This window comes from Capricornis sumatraensis, chromosome 4 (genome assembly GCF_032405125.1).
Source record: "Capricornis sumatraensis isolate serow.1 chromosome 4, serow.2, whole genome shotgun sequence".
NCBI classification, from domain to species: Eukaryota; Metazoa; Chordata; class Mammalia; order Artiodactyla; family Bovidae; genus Capricornis; species Capricornis sumatraensis.
This window is the reverse complement of record NC_091072.1, coordinates 137241641-137262630: the sequence shown is the minus strand read 5'-3', so window position 1 is coordinate 137262630 and position 20990 is coordinate 137241641. Positions and strand designations below refer to the sequence as shown.

The 20990-nt window shown below is 38.1% G+C and overlaps 1 protein-coding gene across 1 annotated transcript in view; it reads right to left on the bottom strand.

The window, feature by feature from the left end:
• Nucleotides 1-18801, bottom strand: part of LMO3 (LIM domain only 3) — a 56892-nt gene extending 38091 nt beyond the window's left edge. Inside the window, exons 1-2 of the mRNA XM_068971857.1 lie at nt 18777-18801; nt 14432-14645 (exon numbers count right to left, since the gene is read on the bottom strand). Coding sequence (XP_068827958.1) covers nt 14432-14645; nt 18777-18801 — 239 coding nt within the window. The remainder of the gene's footprint in view (nt 1-14431; nt 14646-18776) is intronic.
• Nucleotides 18802-20990: the final 2189 nt, after the last annotated feature.

Here is a 20990-nt window from a genome sequence, read left to right as displayed (position 1 = left end):
AACAAAGTGATTTCAGACCAACCAGCTCTGACTACACATTTTAAGAAAATCACGGGGTGTACCTAGGATCCAATGAGAACAATTTGCTACGCACTGCAGTGTTACAGCTTTCTAAATGGTAAGTAACTGTTTAAAAATTCCAAAGCCTTCTTAAAATGTTGCACTTAAACATTTCTGCAATAAAATCTTATTGAACTGTTGCTTTCATTAATTTTCTACAGACTAGAGAGCAAGGAATTCAAGTTCGATATTTTTTTTTCCTTTTAACTTTGCCTACTACTAGCAAATAAACTGTGCCTCTTTTTTAAATAAACCCTTGGCCTTGAGTTTTGGCCCCTTAATAGTAGTCTACATGGTTGACTACCCTTGGTGTTAAATTTTCTTAAATCGTATTTCTGTCAGTGTATCATTTTTTTAAGCAATGGACCCTATAATAGCAAGCACTGGTCTGTCAGGAGTGCATTTTACCAGCACGACACAAGTATTTTTCACTACAGGAGACAAACAATGATATGTATTACATGCAGTAAACACTGCCTTTGGTACATAGGGTTCTTTTAGCATTTATCTGTCCAAACTCTCACTGTGTCCAGAATTGGGGGTTGCCGGGAAGGGAGAGGAACTCTGCCTTATATTAATGTTGCCAGTGGCTATAGTACAGTTTTAGAAAGAGCCCACATACAGTGGATATTTCTCATAAAACCAAACCTTGATTTAATATTAAATGAACAGCGTCAGGCATAGCAGCCCATGGTTAGTCCCTTTCTTTCAAGCAACTACTACATCTCCCTTTTACAACTCTTTCCCCAAGTACTGGTGCTCCCTTCCTTTTATTCACACATATCACTACCAAACAACTTGCAATCAAGCTTAAAAAGCTATTAAAAACAAGAGTGCTCTCCAAATTGGAGGTACGTAAACCGCAGGGATCCTTAAGGAATAGCTTTTCTGTTTATTTGATACCTTAGCCTTTACACATTGTCTTCCTAATTTTAGAAATGTACAATGGAATATTTATCAATATCTATTTAAATTGAGGGTGCCCACTTAAACTTCCCCAGGATAAAGGTATATAAACAAAATGTTTTCGAGAACACTGTGAAAAAGAATACCAGTTAAAATATTGGCATTCAACTGTCCTTGTCATCTGGGGAAAAAGATATAAAAGTCAAGACTACAAACGAAACTTAAAGCAAGCTAATATTTTATATATAATTCTACCCTATGGGATATTAAATATAATGCTTTACAAGGTCATAGAACTTTCTCAAGCTTGAGTGTGGAGAGCATGGGCATATAAGACATTTTAGAAAACTACCACCTCAGTTACAAAGAAAATCACATGTTCAGTAGTTTCCATCAAAGATTCAAATTCATCTTACTTTATGCAAAATACACTAAAATCTTAATTTAACAACTCATTCCAGATTCCCATAATCTCCACTCTTAAATTATTTTTTTTTCCTATATGGCTTCAGGTGCATGTGGTATTTAAGCCTTTCTCCATCTATCTTCTTTGTAGATGAAAAGTAAAAGATCTTATTATGTTACTAGCCTTTCATATTCCTGATTATTAATCATCCTTAAATCTCATCTTAATCTGTTTCGTTAGTCTTTTTTCTTATCTTTTTTCTTAGTCTCTTTTCTTCTTTTTTCTGTCTTATCTTCGTGCGCGCGCGCGTGTGTGTGTGTGTGTGTGTGTGTGTGTGTGTGTTCAGTCATGTCAGACTCTCTGTGGCCGCATGGACTGTAGCCCCCCTGGCTCTTCTGTCCATGTAATTTCCAGGCAAGAATACTGGAGTAGGTTGCCATTTCCTACTCCAGGGGATCTTCCCAACCTAGGGATCAAAATTGCGTCTCTTGCATGTCCTGAAATGGTAGGCAGACTGGCTCTACCTGGTAGCGCCATAACTACCCATAACTCAGCACAATTCTTCCTCTGGAACAGAAGCTTACACTAGAGTGTTGGCCTATGTGTTGATTCTTTCCTTATGGTGTTTCACTGACACTGCCTGAATGGGTTTGCTACTCCTATGTACAGATAGGTAAACTGAGGCCTGGAGAGGTTCAGTAACTTGCCTAGGAAGATACAACAAGGAAGTCACAGGAAAAGGGCAGACATCACATCTGTACTCCTCACCTTGATGCCTCTGAAACCTAGGGATTAGGTCTAACTAGCATCTGGTTTGGGAGAAACTTAGAGAATTGGTAAGAACTAATACACATTTTTCTTTGTATAAAGTAATATCACAGAAGATAAAAACAGCAGATGAATGAATGCATCCTAACAGCCACATATGACTAACATGCCATTAACGATAGCTGGAGTGGGGTAACACAATGTGGTAGATTAATAAGAAATACCCAGTGAAAGATTTAAAATACACTATATGTGTTCAAATGAAACGCAGAATGAGCTTGTGACTTTATTTTGTTATTTTTCCCCCAATCTGTGACTTTAGAAGCACAGTGAAAAACTGAGTTTTAGTGAGAATGAAAGACTCTGCTTACTCCTAAATCAAAAAATTTTTTTTAAAAAATTTTAATCTCCTCAAAATACATAACTTTTTTCTCAGGTCACTGCAGCAATCCACAGTTAATTGAGAAGACAAAGCATTGAACACCTTTAGTGGAATAAGCATGTGATCTCTGTGCTAAAGATGATAGTTAATTTAATAACTATCAGTGACGAGATTATTTCCACACTTAGCAGACTATCAGTCAAGACCAAGTGACTTTTCCTTAAAATCAAGCTCAAACTGGGCATCTTCCCTGGTGGTCCAGGGGTTAAAGCTTGGCACTTCCACTGCAGGGGATGATAATTAGAGCAAATGTGTTATTTTAAATGTTTTGTACCAGAAATTAATTTCATTAAACAAGACTCAGCTTGACTTTAAAAATAATGGGAAAAGATCACTTTTCAGAGATAGAATAACTGACATATCTCCTTCAAGAGTAGAAATTGGCAGTCAATGAAAAATCCATATCTTTTTACATAAGTATTCAAAAATATCCATCCCTGGTTGGGGAACTAAGATCCTGCATGCCGCATGGTATGGCCAAAAATCTTTTTTAAAAAAATCAAGCTCAAATTGATTCATTTTGGAAGGTGAGAATCACCAAGTGATTAGGAATATAGGTCTTTGGCTTAAAGGAAGACAAGATGGCTGTTACAACACATGCCCCACCTACCAAATAGAATAGAAGGGCTACTAGAGATCATAACAGGTAAAAAACAAAACAAAACACTTAGGATGTGCAGGATGACAGTAGGAATTCAAGCTTGCAAAGTCATCTGGCCACCACTTCATAGCTTTCTGGAAAGTGTGTTCGAGATTTCTTTGTGCATGAAGTGTAGACAATCACCGCTTTGGAAGCTCACTTGTTCATGCTGTGACTCTCTGTAAGATCAATGGGCAGCTTCTTAGCCAACACCCATAATGCATCCTAGCCCATTTTATAAATTTAAATACAGGCTCAAGAACTTTGATTGTATTTACTGATGAAATTTAACTTTTAATTTTAAAAGTAGAGACAGCTGGCACATCCAGATCCCACTCTCACAAATAAGAATGCATATTAATCTTTTCGTTTGGGAGATGAATGCCTGCCTCTTCTTAATGTGAAATTAAAATTAGTGAGCTGGGGTTAGGTGAGGGGCCAGAAGCATGAGTATAAACAGAACACTTCTGTAACAATTTATCTCATCTCATCAGGAAGGTGATTCAATTGTTTTAAGTAACAATACGTCTTTGATGCATTTCCTCTAAATGCTGGATTTGGAAACATTGACCATAATGAGAGCAAATATGTTATTTTAAATGTTTTGTACCAGAAATTAATTTCATTAAACAAAACTCAGCTTGACTTTAAAAATAATGGAAAAAGATAACTTTTCAGAGATAGAATAACTGACATTTCCCCTTCAAGAGTAGAAACTGGCAGCCTATGAAAAATCCATATCTTTCCAATTTTTATTACGTAAGTATTCAAAAATATCTATTATATTGTGATCAGGGCAGAGTTTAATAACATCTTTGGCCAAGATGTTACCTTCACCCATGTTGTGTTGGCAGCTTTAGCTCATCAATATGAACATTCCTATTGTATTATATAATAAATACTCCAATAACCGTATAGTAGACATGTGTAGATGTATCAGTTTCAGCTCAGACATACAACTATACCATCTCTCTGAATTAGCAACAATCAAATGACCTAATCCTGGGGTCTATTTTGAGACACATACTTCACAACTATTATATAATCACACAGGGTCATCACTGAAGTGAAATAAAAAGACATAAAAAAAATACTAGTAAATTATACATTAAAATAATCTCATTCAATTTAGCAGATGAGTTCTGTAATCCCAAGTGGGAATTCAGTCTATAACAGCCTGAGTTAGCATCACAGTGGTTCTCAGATGGTACCACTTTATCACCTGTCATTTAGAAAAGTATAGGGGGCATTCATGGTTGGAACAGTGATATGATACCAGGGTACCACAAAACCACAGTGGCTGCCTCTAATCCTTGCTTCTTCCTCTCTCTCTCTCTCACTCCAACCACACGAGCATCCTTGATTTTCTTCAAACGCATTAGAAAGTCTTCCACTGCAAGTTCTTCATGCTGACTGGCCCCATGCCCAGAATGTCCTACCTATACATCCCCATGGCTAGCTCCTTCACTTTCTTTAGGTCTTTATTCAAGTCACCCTCTCAACAAACTGTGCCTGTCTACCCTGTTAATTTTTCAAATCCTTATCTCCTCCCCACCACATTCACACAGGCATCATCATTCATAAATACAAATTCTGCAAACCTCTTCAGTTCAGTTCAGTCGCATCTGACTCTTTGTGACCCCATGGACTGCAGCACACCAGGCTTCCCTATCCATCACCAACTCCTGCAGCTTGCTCAAATTCTTACACTACTCCATTTTTCCTGTGCATTTATTATCTTCCTAATGTACTCAATACTTATTTTGTGATTATCTGCTTTCCCAACTAGAATATAATCTCTACACAGGAAGGAGTTACTTCTGTGGTTTACTCTGCCTTGTGTCTGACAGCTTTGTACAGTACCTAGAGTATGTGCTCCGTCGTGTCTGACTCTATGTGACCCCACAGACTGTAGCCTGCCAGGCTCCTCGGTCCACAGAATTTTCTCAGCAAGAATACCGGAATGGGTTGCTATTTCCTCCTCCAGGGGATCTTCCTGACCCAGGACTGAACCTTCATCTCCTGCATTGGCAGGCAGATTCTTTACCACTAGTGCCACCTGGGAAGCCCCACCTAGAGTGTACAGGATAATAGTTGTTCAGTGGGAAAATGGGGACCTATGATGCTAAGTGTTTTGCCATCTGTTGATAACTTACCAGTATCTACAGTGAGAGCCGCATGATACAAACAGCATGAAAGTTACAAGGCTAACTCTATCTTTCTCTGCATCTGAAACTTAACTATGAAGCTTGAATCTCAGTTTTTATAAAAGGACTACTGGCTTACCAAAGGATTTTCACAGAGCACAATTTTTACTTATTATTTGTAACATCCTCCCTGAATTTTTTTTCTACTCATTCCTAATTATACCTCTTCTCATTCTCTGTACTGGTTCCACGTGATAGAACTACACTAAAACTCCTCCTATTTTTTCCTTAGTTATTTAACAATGGTGAGTATATCAGCTGTAAAAAAAAAATATTGAAAAATAATTTTCCATTAAGTGCTTCCCAAATTTCCCAGACTATCTTATTCTTTACATAGTAAAATATTAACAGTTTCGTATTTATGTATTACACAAAATCAATTATAAATATAAAGTTATATATTCATTGTTTATAGAAATGAAATATTGGCACTCAAATATTTGTTAAGCAACTAACTGGCTTCATTTTCACACTGTTAAATACAGCAAAACATGTAATCATAAATACAAACATGTAATCATAAATACAAACCCCAATCCTATTCACTCAGTAAGGACATGTTGTCAAAAGAAGGGGTCCTTATAGCTTAGAACCGTTTTCAGTTTTTTTCCCTAATAAATGGTCACAGAAAATACTAGTTGCTAAATTTTTAGGCAATTCAGTAACATTATTTCTTTTTATCCCCAAAACACAGACATCCCTCAATGGATAGTCATATGTAATACTTATAGGCCTTATAATTATGTTCATAGTATAGTACAGTTGAACTTCTCACCCGTAAAACTAAATAAACCTGCCAATTGAAACTACTATTCATTTTTAGTGTTAGAAGTTATGATCATTTTTTTATTCACCTCTCTACTTCCATCCCTTCCACTCAAGCAAAGGAACACTCATCTTAGAAAGTGAAGTAAAAGTGTTAATTGCTCAGTCATGTCCAACTCTTTGTGCCCCCATGGACTGTAGCCTGCCACGCTCCTCTGTCCATGGAATTCTCCAGGTAGGAATACTGGAGTGGGTTGCCATTCCTTTCTCCAGGGGATCTTCCCGACCCAGAGATCGAACCTGGGTCTGCTGCACTGCAGGCAGTCTCTTTACAGTCTAAGTCACCTGTGTCTAATATGCAGCTGTTGGTCAGAATGTATTTTTATGGGATGGTTGATAAAAACAAAGTAAGCATCATGCTCAATGCCATAAGGTATTTTGTGAACAGTCTTGACTCTTAACTTTTTTGGTGAAATGTGAGCAATCTATCAAAGGGTACTATTTAAGAGATTTCAAAATCTTTTAAAACAAAGAAGAGAATAAAATATTTTCAACAATGACATGTACCTCTGCTATTAATAGAATTGCTAGAATAAAAACATGGCATTGTTTTAAAAGTTTTCTGAAATCAGAATAAACGGCTGCTAAGTCGCGTCAGTCATGTCCGACTCTGTGCGACCCCATAGATGGCAGCCCACCCGGCTCCCCTGTCCTTGGGATTCTCCAGGCAAGAACACTGGAGTGGGTTGCTATTTCCTTCTCCAATGCATGAAAGTGAAAAGTGAAAGTGAAGTCGCTCAGTCGTGTCCAACTCTTAGCGACCCCATGGACTGCAGCCTACCAGGCTCCTCCATCCATGGGATTTTCCAGACAAGAGTACTGGAGTGGGGTGCCACTGCCTTCTCCGCAGAATAAACTAGTGATGTCTAAAACTTCTTTTTGCTCTTGAAGTTGCCTGTTGGGATCTCACAGCATGAGATGGGAATTTATTTTTTCTTGGCGGTGTTTAGATAATTATTACATGTTATCATTACTACATTTTATGATCCCTGCCCCATTACTAATCCATGTCATATTGGATATTTATGTTTACTAAAACTGATTTTGTTTTTATTAATAGGATGGGTTTACTTTAGGCAATGCTTTACTGCATTAGTAATAACAATTTTACTTAAATATGGCTTTGGTGTACTCCTATGCAAATAATCTTTGAAATCCTAAGAGTCTTTTATTTTCCCAGTAGCCCAGTTGGAGAGTTTTTAATATTACATTGAATCATAACAAAACATGCTGGTTAGAGTCTAACTAAATACATGCAGCTTAATGTTAATTTTCCAACTTCAAATCAGAGATCTAACTATTCCAACATGACTATCTCAAGTGTGATTTTTGTTTTCAACTAATAAAGTCCACAGCTAGAGATTTTTGCATCATAAAAACCCAAAACTATGGAGTAAAAGAATTCAGCAAAAGAAATGGGATCTTTATATAACTAAAAAAATTCGTTGAGAAGAAAAATATCTATCAAGAAGTTTTGAGGGTATAGAGCAGAAAGCAAAAATGGTGCAGGTGAATGCCCAAGTGACTGATGTGGGATTCATCATAACTATGTCTGTAATACAGCAAACATGCTTGATGAATATAATAAAAGGGTATGCTTAGGTCCGAAGTTCTTGAGGGAAGAGTTAGCCATTTACATGGATAATAAGGGGGAAAAAACCTCAATAAGCAAAAGAAATCGCTTTAAAGTAAGAAACAAAACTAAATGTCACATTTCTTGCTTCACAATGGAACTTCTACTTCAAAATAAATTTCTTATAAATACCCTCGAGAAGGGGAACATACGGTTAATCATCAAAACAAGTATGTTACGATGGTAGAGACGGAAATGAAGCAGACAGTATCAAACTCCACTGGAGCTGAGACAAACAGAATTGGGTGATAAAAATCACAATGGAATAAAGTTAGGCCTTCTGCAGTACTATAAAACTTGTCTTTCCTCTTAGAATGGTGAACACTCTGTAGGAATAAGTCAGAGCTACGGTTTACAATACTAAGGAATTAGCTGGCATCAAGTATCTGAATTTTACAAGTTTCAAAGCCTGCCAAAGTATAGTGATCTGGTAAAAGTCAAGTATGACCAAAGTCGGTGGTTGTATAGATTCTAACATCTGTATGTGCAGCGTGCATACGTACCCTACATCTCTTTAGGTGCTGCCAAAGGGAAATGCTGTGAATCAGGAGGAATAATTGCTTATATAAGCTGATTAAAAAATTAAAAAGGAGAAAAATGCCTTTTTAAAGAAATGTGGCTAACATGAATTCTGTTTTAAAAGCTATCTGGTTGATTGAGAGAGTACTGCTATTTTTATTTTTACTTTCCTTGTTTTCAAGATCTTGTCCTACATTTACAATCTACATATTTTAACATTTATGGATAAAAGTGAGAAACGTTTATTTTTGGAAGATAGGATGAGGTTACAATGTATAATTTTGAATGATAAAAGTCATTCTCATAGGAACTGGTAAATGTTTTCAAACCAAATGGTAAAATAAGATTTCAATGACTCACAATATAATGAAAAAAAAAAATACAGTGGTCGTTTAGGTTGGTGCAATTCTTCTTTAAAGCTACATAATTTTTATGTGAGGCAGAAAACTGAACTACATAAGGCATTTCTACAATGCATATATTCATCAAAACCATTTACAAAATTATTACTTTCAGCATATTTTAAACTGATTCCTTAATAAATTATGTTTATACAGTCAAAACAGCATTAACATTTACTATTAGTCACTTAATGGAAGTTAATGGTGAGCTTATAAATGAAGTGCTGCCTTACTTTGATACACTTTAAGAGCAACCAAAAATAAGAGATTCTTTCCCAGAGTTCTATGTATTTATAAAGTGCAAAATAAGCAATTTTAGCAATTCTCAAATGTAGTTCTTCCATGTGTATTTAATCCTAAATATACTTGTAGAAACAGAATATTTTTCTGCTAAGTCAGGTATGTCTAACATCCATTTTATGTTTAAAAACTATCCTGATTGGAGTATTCCACGCTTTATGAAAAGATAAAAAACAGTAAAGACATAGAAACAGTGTGAAGTATTTTATTTTTAATATTCTTAGTGGAGGTTATTTTCAGTGACAATATCTCAAGTCTATAAAACAAAGCAAAAGGCCCAAAACTAGAATAATTAAGTACTCATTCCCTGAAAATGAGTATATTACAGAATTAAGGACAGATAAATTTATAAATAAGAAATTCTCTATGTAGATGGGATATTTTTAACAGAGATTGTTGCAGAGAGATTGTTGCTCAGGAATTCTAGTGTGGGTCTACCAATTTTTCTCTAAAGCAAGGGGTGTTCTCCCAAAGTATTACACAAAATTATCCCTCTTGATTTGTGCTGGTCCATGAATGATAGATATATACTATAAAATGTTTGAAATAGAATGCAATAATGCTTTTTTATAATAAACAGAAAAATAAACTTAAAATTATAATATTTTATAAAGCTGTAAATAAAGCAAGATAATTTGCAGAAAATATAGCAGTATTTTTAAAAGACCCTAGAGTCTAGAATCTAAGTTATTAACACTTAGCAAAATATCTCAAAATACAAAGATTAGCTTAGACATTTAAATATGATAAAGTTATGACCATAATAAAATGTTAAGAAAGCTCAAATGAAAAAAAAATTATTTGGGAGGAGCGTCATTCCATATATAAGATTAGTTTTTTTGGAATTTAAAACAATAAAAAGTTATATTTCAAATAATAATAATGTACTGCTCTCCAACTGCCTAATATCTAAAAAGAGAACAAAGCAGGAAAAACAGAATGAATGTCAGTTAGCATTAAAAAAGAATCTGTGCAGTGAACTGTCAGATAAAATAATATTAATAATATATTCATATTTACTTTTAAGGCCATAATTATCTACTAACATAAATTTAATCTCATAAAAATTTATTTAGAAGCTCCAGTTTTGATCAGTGTGAAATAAAGTTATAGCTAGGCTAATGTTCTATGTAGCATTTAATTTTAATTTTCTATTGTAAAAATCATATTATTACATTGAAGCACTAAAATAGGCAATCAGCATCACAGTTCCAAATCCTTTTTGTTAACTGGTAGCTGTGGTGGAGCATGAAGCATCACTTTCTCCCAGTACTTTCATTTTAAACAAATCATCTTCATGTATAAAAATAGCAAACTGCATTATCTTTTATACAAGATGTTTTCTGTTTCTTGTGTAGAAAAAGCTATATGTAGCTTTCCCTATAGCTTTGAGTACATTCTCTGGTAAAACATCATTCACAGAGACGCAAGATACAGTCTTCATCACCTTGATGCTTAAAATACACCACAAGCAAGAAAACGCAGGCTTAAATTTAAAAACTGGCAAAAATGGCCCAAAAGCTTAAGTGTAAGTGCTAATATTCTACACTGCCTCCAAGTTGAGAAGTAAAGTACTATGGTTTATCTTGTGGTTGTGACTTCATGAAATTTGATATAAAATCTTAATTCTAAAACTGATGATATATTAACTACTTTATTCATACTTACCAAACAAATCAGAATGAAAGATAGTTTAGTAGTAACTATAGTCCTGTAAACATCATTACTAAACCTTGGCTAGTTTTACACAGTAATTGCTAATTTACTTTATGCATTCTTTAGTTCAAGGCACAAAAATGCTTCCATGTCTACTTTATCATAAACAAAAAAAAAAAAAACTAACTGTACTGGATATATTTTTACCAGATACATTGTTAGGTCTTGGCATATAAATATCAGTGGGCAGATTGACTTCATAGTTTAAATCACAAAGCGTTAATAGAGGAATTTTTAAAATGTCAATGTTTCTGTTCCTATTTCTAATTAGTTTCTGAGGATGGCGACCAATCCTTTACAAACTGACAAATTCCCTCTCATCAGACACGTTTATCTTACATTCTACAGAAAAAATAAAAAATACTATATCAGCCCTGTTATGGTAAAGGAACTGTCAAGATTTGAAACTTAGTAATAAACTGTAAAAATGTTTTCTTTTTCTTAAATATAGCTAAATGTGCCTCAAATAAGAAAAAATTACTGCAATAACAGTTTCCAACACCCTAATTAAAATATCTTATGATTTAAATTCTTATATTTATCATATAAAGAACTTGTAAAAACCTGTCATCACCACCTCTACTCAGAATAAGGCAAAATATTAATAAAACCTAAGAACTTCAAGATTCACTGTTCAGCAATAAAAGTGCTTTTTGTGTTCTCTTTTGGAAGGAGAAGTTAACTAGGAAGTTAAATAAACTTGGCGAAAAGTATTTCACTCTTCTGTAGATGTGAAAAATTATCTGGCCCAAGATAATATCTATAATCTATAATTTACTGGTGCAGGTAAGCTACTTTTTTCTTTATCCTTTCCCACATTCTTACTTAGATGCCTGGAAAGTTAGACCGAGAAATACAAACCTGTAAAGTATGTATGGCTCGTTTGTACCTCAAAGATATCACATAATATCCAAAAATCAATCTAAACTACTTTTTAATAGGATTTAAATGGTTAAGCAGTGGTTGTGCAAAATACAAGAAAGCAATGTGCTGAACACAGAAGGAAATGAGAAGAGTTATTTTCAAAGCTCGGGAAAACAGCCATAGAATATTACTTGTCCACAGATCATATTGCAGATTTTACGTAATTAATAAATAGATAGTAACAATTTGAGGTGCACTTCCCTTTTTCCCTTAGTTAATTTTTGTCTAACTTAAAATCATGTCTCTCACACAGCAGGCATAAGCATTTTGAACGCCTGTTTATACAGATTCAAAGAAATTAATTTGTACATAAAATCTGCTTGAACGTCTTCATCTATTTGACATACAGAATCAGATTATTTTAATTTGCCAATCAGAGACGTATGCTTTTAAACAGACAGAATTTCATTGTGCTATGCACTTTCCACATAAAACTAATACCACATCTGCGGCATAATCTATAACACGTAACACGGCGTTTTACACCCATGCCATTTACCCATTTCACTTCTGCAGTTTTTAAGTGTTGACGAACTACTTCTTGCCAAAGAAGCCATGTTATATACAACAAAACCTTCGGTTTAAATAAGGGATAAGCTTGTTGTTAACAACTTAGTTTGAAATGTTAACAACCCTTAGGCTGTTAACATAACAACTGGCCATTAATGCGGTAATGACCAATTTGAGAGGAAATTGCACTCTGAGAAATGAATATATTGGCAATCTGGACCAGGGTTTAAATTTGAAAGAGTTAAGATTAAAGAAAAAAAAGTAAAGATTAAAAGTTTGAGCTTATCAGAAATCAACTAAAAGTTGTATCACACAAAGCAGCAAATAGACTCTTTTAGAGATAAAGATTTCTGAGATTAAAAACTATTTTGATAAATTCCCTTCAACAATACACTTACTTGAGACTATCAAATATCAGTTGAACAACTTATTTTTACTACCATAAGGAAGACGAAGACAATACAAGATTACTTTCTCTGCTCTCGACTTTGTTGACAACCGCAAAAGAGTTTCACTCAGGACACAGGTATTTCATTGGCAAATTTGTATTTTTGAGTTAAAAATAGCCAGAGATTTCAAAAGACTCTAAATTTGACTCAATTTTTGTCTTTATTGCATATTAGAACACTTTAATCTTGCCTAGACTATATAAAGTCCTTGTTTTCGAAAGTGTTTTTACACGAATCCACTGGAGATTCTGCAGTGGTAAACAAAAGTCAAAGACAGAGTCCAAAAGCTTGTGGCTATTGGAAAGCAAGATAAAGCAAAACTAGGAAGCAATGTCAAGTCGCTAAAAGCAAATACACTCTGTGCAGAAATCAGGCTCTAATTCACAAAGAGCAGAAGAGAATTTTTTATTTGCAAGAGGAAAGTTCCAAGACTGCAGAGTCTACAAGAATTCATGGAATAGCTTAATTCTAATGATTAGTTGCAGTAGTTAGAGAACTCCTTCCCTAAAGCCACTTCCTATTTCCATGGCTGGGACCTTACATGTATTTTGTGCCCTTGGGACACAGAGAAGTGGCAGCAAGTGGTCATAATTAGTCAGGGGGCTGTCAGATGAAGCAGTCCTAAGAGGGGAGAGAGTAGAATCTAATAAACAGTACCAGGCTCACCCTCTTGTAACGACCATTCATCAAACAATATGTTCTTCTATATAGAAACTGAATTGGACTGAAAATAACTGAATTATATATGAAGCAGCACCAAATTCCCTAGAAAACACCTCCCGAATGACCAAGGAGTTACTGCTGATTGATAAATTTTGTGTCATAAGAGAAAAAAATTCAAAATAAATCACTTAATGTCAGACTAGAAAAAGTGATTAAGTGTATCAAATATGAAAACCCAAATGATGCCATATATCATTTCTCTAATTTGATAGATCCTACTTTATTAATATAAGTAATTTGCAGCTGAATGAAGTCACAAAGTCCCCTGAAAAGCAAAATAATTTTTCTTAAACATAAGTCCATGTGTAGAGTACTAAATGCTAGAAGATTAACCTGCTTCATAGCTTCAGAAGCAAGAACAGCTGCGTTGTCCTGAAACTGTTCAGATGTTTATAGGTTGGAGAGTGGCTATCATTTCCCTATAATGATGGAGGTCTTTACTTTGTTGTTTTCCATAAAGCTACTGCAAGTCTTGAGGCAGACGAACATTCAAATGCTATCTTTGCGAAGATCACTTGGAACGCCCTGGGGTTTGCGAGCAGGGGGAGGTATATTTACACTTGAAGGAAGTTTTCAACATTCTACTAAAGATCCTTCTAATAAATACCAGATAAGAGTTTCAAACCAACTTTCTCTGACAAATCTGAAACAGAAAAATCACGGAATCACTTTGTGCTATGCTCAGCCCGACCCTGTCACTTTCCTGCTAAGAAAACTTGTATGCTGATTCATACCGAACACCTTGACATGAACTGGAGGTTGGTTCACTTATCCCCAGGTAGGAGCATCAGGCAAGGCAAACAGAAAGACTTTGAGATACTGTGTTTTCCTGACCATGACTCAAGCCCTCGTTTGTGCCACAGACATAGTGCGCTGAAGGCTGCCAGGTGGACATCTTTCAGGAATAGAAGCTGGCAGGAAAGACACAAAACGCACAAGTACACTTACAGAAGTATTTTAAAAGGAATCCAGTGATCACTGGTGTGCAAGGCGAATTCCTACCTCAGATAGTCTCTGCGACAAAGGATAAGGTTAGCTTTTGTGTACAGGGTAGAACCCACTTCTCCCAAACGGCAGTCACAGCAGGCACACTTCAGGCAGTCCTCATGCCAGTATTTGTCCAATGCCTTTAGCAGATACCGGTCCTTGATCTTTCGGTTGCAGCCAGCACAACCTTTCGGCTTGGTGTCTGGCTGGACTGAGAGCATTTGTATACCTGAAGGAAGACAAGAACAAAAAAGAGAGCTGAGACTCCAAAAATGAAGAGGTGTCCGAAGACCTCCATTAAGTTAAACATTTCTGATTGCCATTTTCAAGGAGTGTTAGACTTTCGGCTTCCCCGGTGGCTCAGATGGCAAAATAAATGCCTATAATGTAGGAGACCTGGGTTCGATCCCTGGGTTGGGAAGATCCCCTGGAGAACAGAATGGCTACCCATTCCAGTACTCTTGCCTGGAGAATCCCATGGTCAGTGGAGCCTGGCTGAATGACTAACATATGACTGAGTGGCTAACATATGAATATACAGAAATTGAAATAAATTTTGAAAAGAAAGAGGTTCAAACTTTGTTAAGTGTCTTTGTTAAATCATTCATGAAGTTATACCTATAAAGTAGCAAAAACAATCAACTCATCTTATACCTGGTAAGATGATATCATCTACATGAACTAATAGTAAATAATTTTCTATTGGTACAGTTTTCTACATAGGGAAGTTCCTTTCAGGAGAAAATAGGAGTCAATGGTTAACAATCTAGAAAAAAGCTATTTAAGAGACTAATCTGTGTACACACTGTAGCAGTCAAGGATGAGTTGGTGGAAGGAAAGTTCATTTTTATGGGATACACTAACCTCACTTAGCAGTAGAGATGTTTATACTTAAGCCTAAGTACAGTCACCCAAAAAGTTCACCAATCCTATAATACTTATTTACATCCAAATACTTCCCTCTATGTCCTTGATATTTCCAAGCATTCATTATGTTAAAAATTTTCAAAATGCATTGACACTCACAAGCATTGGTCTATGCATCTCTTAGTGGCAGATCATCTAACTATAGGCTATATACTTTTATATAAAATTAAACTATAGGATTAAGTAATTTATTATCATAAACATGCACTTATTTTATAAAGCAAAGAAAAAACAACAGAAGACAAAGTTTCAATATATATAAAGTTACACAAACATCCACAGGCAAATATATATTATATACATATATTACACACTACACACATGCTAGACTAGACACAGGGACATTTATACATTTTAGAGACATATTTCCATATCATAAATAAGGAGATGAATTGAATTCTCTGGTTAATACAACTTGATTGAATTTTTTTTTCCAGTGAAGGGATATTTGCCTTCTAGTTTCTTCTTTCCTAAATGTCAAACACTCAGTTTTTCAAAAAGCTGAACAAATTATTCACAGTTGCATACGTATCAACGCATTTTAAGTACTCTAAACTACTGATTCCAATTTCTTTTATTTTACAAATTATGATAGTGTGAGAGGTTCAGGGACTGGCTCAAAGCGGAATGACAGTTCAGCCCAAACTTGATGGCCTTCTTACAATCCAGAGATACCACTGCTATATTATGCCTCCTCTGTTAGTCAGAAAGTTTTAAACTTGGACACAGAAGGACACAAACACTAAATGTGTCTGCAATTGAAACAGTATCAAGAAAGAAATACCAAGCCTTAATCTAGAGCATTATCGGTGTGTTCCCTGCTCCCAAACAGCTAAACCTTTCTCGGTTTCCTCTGATGCCTGATGATAAAGCCTTTACCTTTATTATCTTCACTATCTTTTTCTTTTTTAATCACACTAAGAGACAACAAGACACCATACCCTCACAGCAGAACAACTTTTCTAACTATAAATGATACATGCATTTCACATAATAGCATTATGATGTTGAATTTCCATTAGAAAATAGCTTCTCTGGTTGAGTGATGGAGCAGGGACCAGCAGCTAGGCATCAGAGTAGCTGCTTTTTCTGCATGGGATGCACAGCCGTGGTCCTCGGATCTGCAGATTAGTAGCTGGATTTGTACAGAGGAGCAGGTGGTATTCCTATAGCCAGCTTTCTATTCCTGTCTTTGACGGAGCTCGGGGTCTAGTGTAGATTAATCATAACCCTTGATAGTGCTGCTAAATCTCACTCTCTAGAACTTCTAACAAATGAAGTTTCTTTGATCACAACTAGTTAACCGTCTTCTCGCAAGGTTCCACAAGGAATGAATCCCATTAATTACAGTACAGAACATACCTAAGTGCCTCTTAACCGTCTTCCTGGGGGAAGGAAAAACTGTGATATACTAAATGGCAGCCTGGATTTCATGATTGAGAACACCGAGAGGTATGTTTAAAGCAGCTAGTCTAATTACCCAATTTATAAGGCTATTTTTTTTTTCATATTATCAAGCTGAAATTGTTTTGATCCAAATCCTTCTTAGTTGTAGCTAAGCTCTGTTTCTCTGAGCTGTGTTCTCATCACCAAGCGTGGAAGGTCAACTATCTTTATTCACGATGCTTTGCGAACAAGACAGGAGATATCAACATTTGGCACAAGCAACACCACCCTCCTTGTCCTCACAAAATGTTTTTGTTGGGCTGACATTTTAATTTAGCACTCAGAGGCCAATTAATATTTGAAACTCTTACAGAATTCTGTTTGGCCTTGGGCATAGAAGGAGTTTTTGAGATTTTTACACTCCATCCTGGTACCTTCGTGTCGAAAACAACATCACGTTACTCTTGAAAAGGAAATCATTTTCGATACTCTGCAAGTTAACAGTTGTGGAAAAAAACGACTATTTTGCAGTCACCACGTTACCCTGTACCAAGCAGGTATAAACCAGCCGGCAGCTTCCCTTCAGCATCCGGCAGAACGCGTCTGGCTAAGAGTTATGTGTTCAGAGCTGAGAAACATTTTGCAAGTTGCTTATAGCACATCAGGACCCATAACTAGTTTTAGATTGGCATGTAAATTGTTCTGAGAGAAATTCTTATTGCCTCTGAGACCTTGCCATTCTGAGTTATTTGACAGTTTAAGGGAAATCATAATTTTTAAAAAAGACATAAATAATAGCCTGTGCAGTGTGGTGTGCAGAAATAAGTAGAACCATTTCATTTAAACTCTGGTGAGCTTTTAATTGCCTGGATTGCATTGTGAGGCAGCCTAACGCTTGATTAACTCCATTATGTCCCCTTGTTCTGTGCCATTCATCCGCGCAGTCTCAGCTTCAGTAGTTAACACAACAAAGTAACCACAACTCCACAACACGCTGGGGTTAAAAAAAAAATCATAATAAAAGATCTGCAGCACTTAGACCCAGTCTTCTATATTTTTGGACTGACTACACCGCAGTGAGTGGAAAACATTTTGTCCCCGTCGGAAGATGCACAGAGATCAATTTGGGAAAAGGAGCGGGAAGGGGGAATCCATTAAAGGGGGTTGGCAGCATTAAGGTGCCTCAGGAAGATTCGAAAATGGGAATGCAGGTTCTGCAGCTGGGAGCAGTGACACAGATTAAAAGAATTTGGCCAACACCGGCCATTCGATTGCCAAGAGGTACCAAACAAAAGATTTTCTCTCCTCCTGCCCATCTTCATCCTCTCCCCAGCTCCGGCCCCGATTGGAGAACTGGATTGGGCCTAAAAGCTTGTTTCTCTCTGTTCACTGGCCCAGAGCGTCCCTACAGGCTGTAACCCCCTAAGGGACAACAATGCAAATAGATGTCCCCAGATCTCAGGAGCTGGAGCTGCTTAACTCTGTTCTGCCCCTTCAACTCCCAACCCTCCCCTCCCCATCCTTCCACCACCACCCCCCTCCCCTTTTTGAGCAATGGAGCTGGGAACCAATTTGATTCCCTTTTTCTCCAATGCAGCTGCAAGGCTCAGAGATACTGACATTTTTCCACTCTTATCAGTTTAATTACAGTTACCATGGCAGCAAAGTGCTAGTGCTTGGCAAAGGCCAACAAGAGATTTGCAAGACTGGGTTCAATTTTGATGCAGCTCACATGCAAAATAAAAAAAAAAAAAATAAGAAACATACATACACTCTAACAAAGAATCCCTTGAGGAGTTTATGTTCCAGCCTTTTGTGGTAGTGTCTCTGCCGCCACACAAGGATGCTTTGCAAAGAATGTAGCAGTTATTTGTTGCACCTAGCAAGATTAATTGGTTTAAGCAGCCGTCTTTCAAAGCAGTTACAAACAATAATATTTCAGATCTTTTCCAAGAGACACAAAAGCCGCGGAAGGGCAAGAAGGCTTTGGAGCAGCAGAGAGTGCCGAGCGCCGGCAAAGTGCATCTATGATAGATTGTAACCTTACCAAAACTTTTCTCCTTTTTCTGCATGAGTTGACTGAGGCGTGCCTGAGTTGCCGCAGCTTCGCATGGAGCACCCAGCCCAGAGGTAGAAGTGGAAGGGGGTTTCCCTCGGATTTAGCTCAAGTGCGGACCCGGTGCGCAGCCTACACCCGCCGAGGACCGACTATTGTGAAGCCCACTTTGGGAGCGGGTCGGAGCGGGCGGCGGGCGTGTGGGGGTGGGGGAAGGGATGAGGGCGGCCAGACTAGATGCGGTGCACACCCGGAGCCCCTCGCCGGGTGGCGGCGTACAAAATGATGGCGAATGACAAAGCCACAAGCTTCCCTAACTCTGCCCGTAATCCCAAATCCCAGCGGCCCCTTTTAGCTTCGTGGTAACAAATGGATTTGATTAAACTGTCACATGCAGCGTTAGCATAGCATATCATGTTCAATATGAAAAAGATCATAAATCTGACTTGTATTTCATAACAGCAATCTGGGTAGCCCCCGTAAAATAAAATGTGCCGCAGCAGTTTGAATTTCCATCGATTAGGACAGGGGCACCTTGCTCCAAGGATCCCCTCTCTTCTCGACACTTCTTCCCAACCTCCCCCTACACCACTCCCCCCCTCCCCCCAGACATTCACTTTTCCATCTGGTAGGAACAGTATTTTTGTTACAGTGGTACAGTGGACTGGAGGCAGAAGTGGCCTCAGGAACCCAAAGATGGTCATTTCAATTCATGGGGGAGGGAGGTGATGAATTTCAGAAACTAAGGTCAAAGGGCGGGGGGTATCAGGAACCCACCTAAGACTGAATTCCCTTCCTACGGGCCGGGCCAGGGCAAGCATCTCCTCTCAAACTCTCCCAGCCTCTGTCTCCCCGGGTGTCGGGGGACTGGGGTTGGGGGTGTAAATGCCGCAGTTGCTCGGGAACTTTGACTATTATCCACTCGAGTCGTAGTTGAGACGTTCCGCGCCGCAGCCGCTCGGCTCTCCCCGCCTTCCAGCCCCATCTTCCGCCCGCATCTATTTCATGTCTCATCATAAAAATAATGAAGCCTCACATGATTTAAACAAAACCGTCTCAGCAGAGCTGCAGCCCGAGTGAAAGTTGCAGTGCGGAGCCGGGCTGCAGCTCCAGTTTATGCCTCATTAGGAGAGGCTGGGGAAGAAAAAAAAAAAAAAAAAAAACCACATCCGCACACGCACGCGCGCACCCGCAGACACACACACACAACCACAAATAAGCCGCCGCGTGTGCATCCAGTTGCTGCACTTACCTTCTCAATTAAGCGATACAGGGGGAGGCCGTTCAGAAAGCACAGTGGCTGCTTTGTAGCTCTTCTCCTTGGGAAAGGTCAAAAAGAAGCATTGTTTGAAAAAAAAAAAAAAAAAGGAGGGGGAGGGAGGAATCTTTTTTTTTTTTTAAGTTTAAAATAATGAGGTCCTCCAGGATCCGCCGAGCAATGGTGTTGACCGCATCTGAGCCACAGGTGTCCTCCTTTTAGGCAACTGCAGTCCGAAGCTGTCTCTCTCTTTCTGTCCTGGCTCAACACAACTTACCCCGGCAGCACGCGAGGAGCCGAGCTGAAGCAGCCCCGGCTCTCAGCTGCAAAATGCAATCCCTTCCCAGCCAGACCTAATACAGCCCAGGAAAAGGTCACTCAGTTATTACTGAGCCGGCGGAGCCCAGGCAGCGCTTGTCAAGACCACAGAGAAGCAGCTCCCTTCCGATTTAAGACTATTTACCTCTCGCCCCCACCCCTCCCCTCTTCTCTCCCTTTCCTTCTCTCCCTCCCTCTCTCGCTGGCTCCCTCGCTCGCTCTCGGGTGCCTGTTCTGCAGCTCAGTCAAGTAACAGCCGCCCTCGGAAAGTGCAAAGCAGCCACAAGACAGATCGGGCTTTGTTGCTAATTTCCCAGGGTGAAAATTTACAAGCCTGCGAGTTGCAGTCAGCATCACCCCACGCATATGCTGCTCGCCAACGCTGAGGACGACCCACCCCCCCCCCAACACCTCCTCCCGGGGCGCACAGAATGTGACCTCGGCTGGAGTCGACTTGGAGGGGTTGTGGGGAGGAGGACAGACCCTACCTCCTGGTCCCGTCCAAAAGAAGTCCTGCGACAGAGCTCCGGAGGCAAAGGGTAGGGATCCTAAAATAACCGGGGCATTTTTGGAATAGGTGGCCACGTTGAAAGCAAACTGTCTTCCAAAGCCAGTTCTGAAGCTGCCAA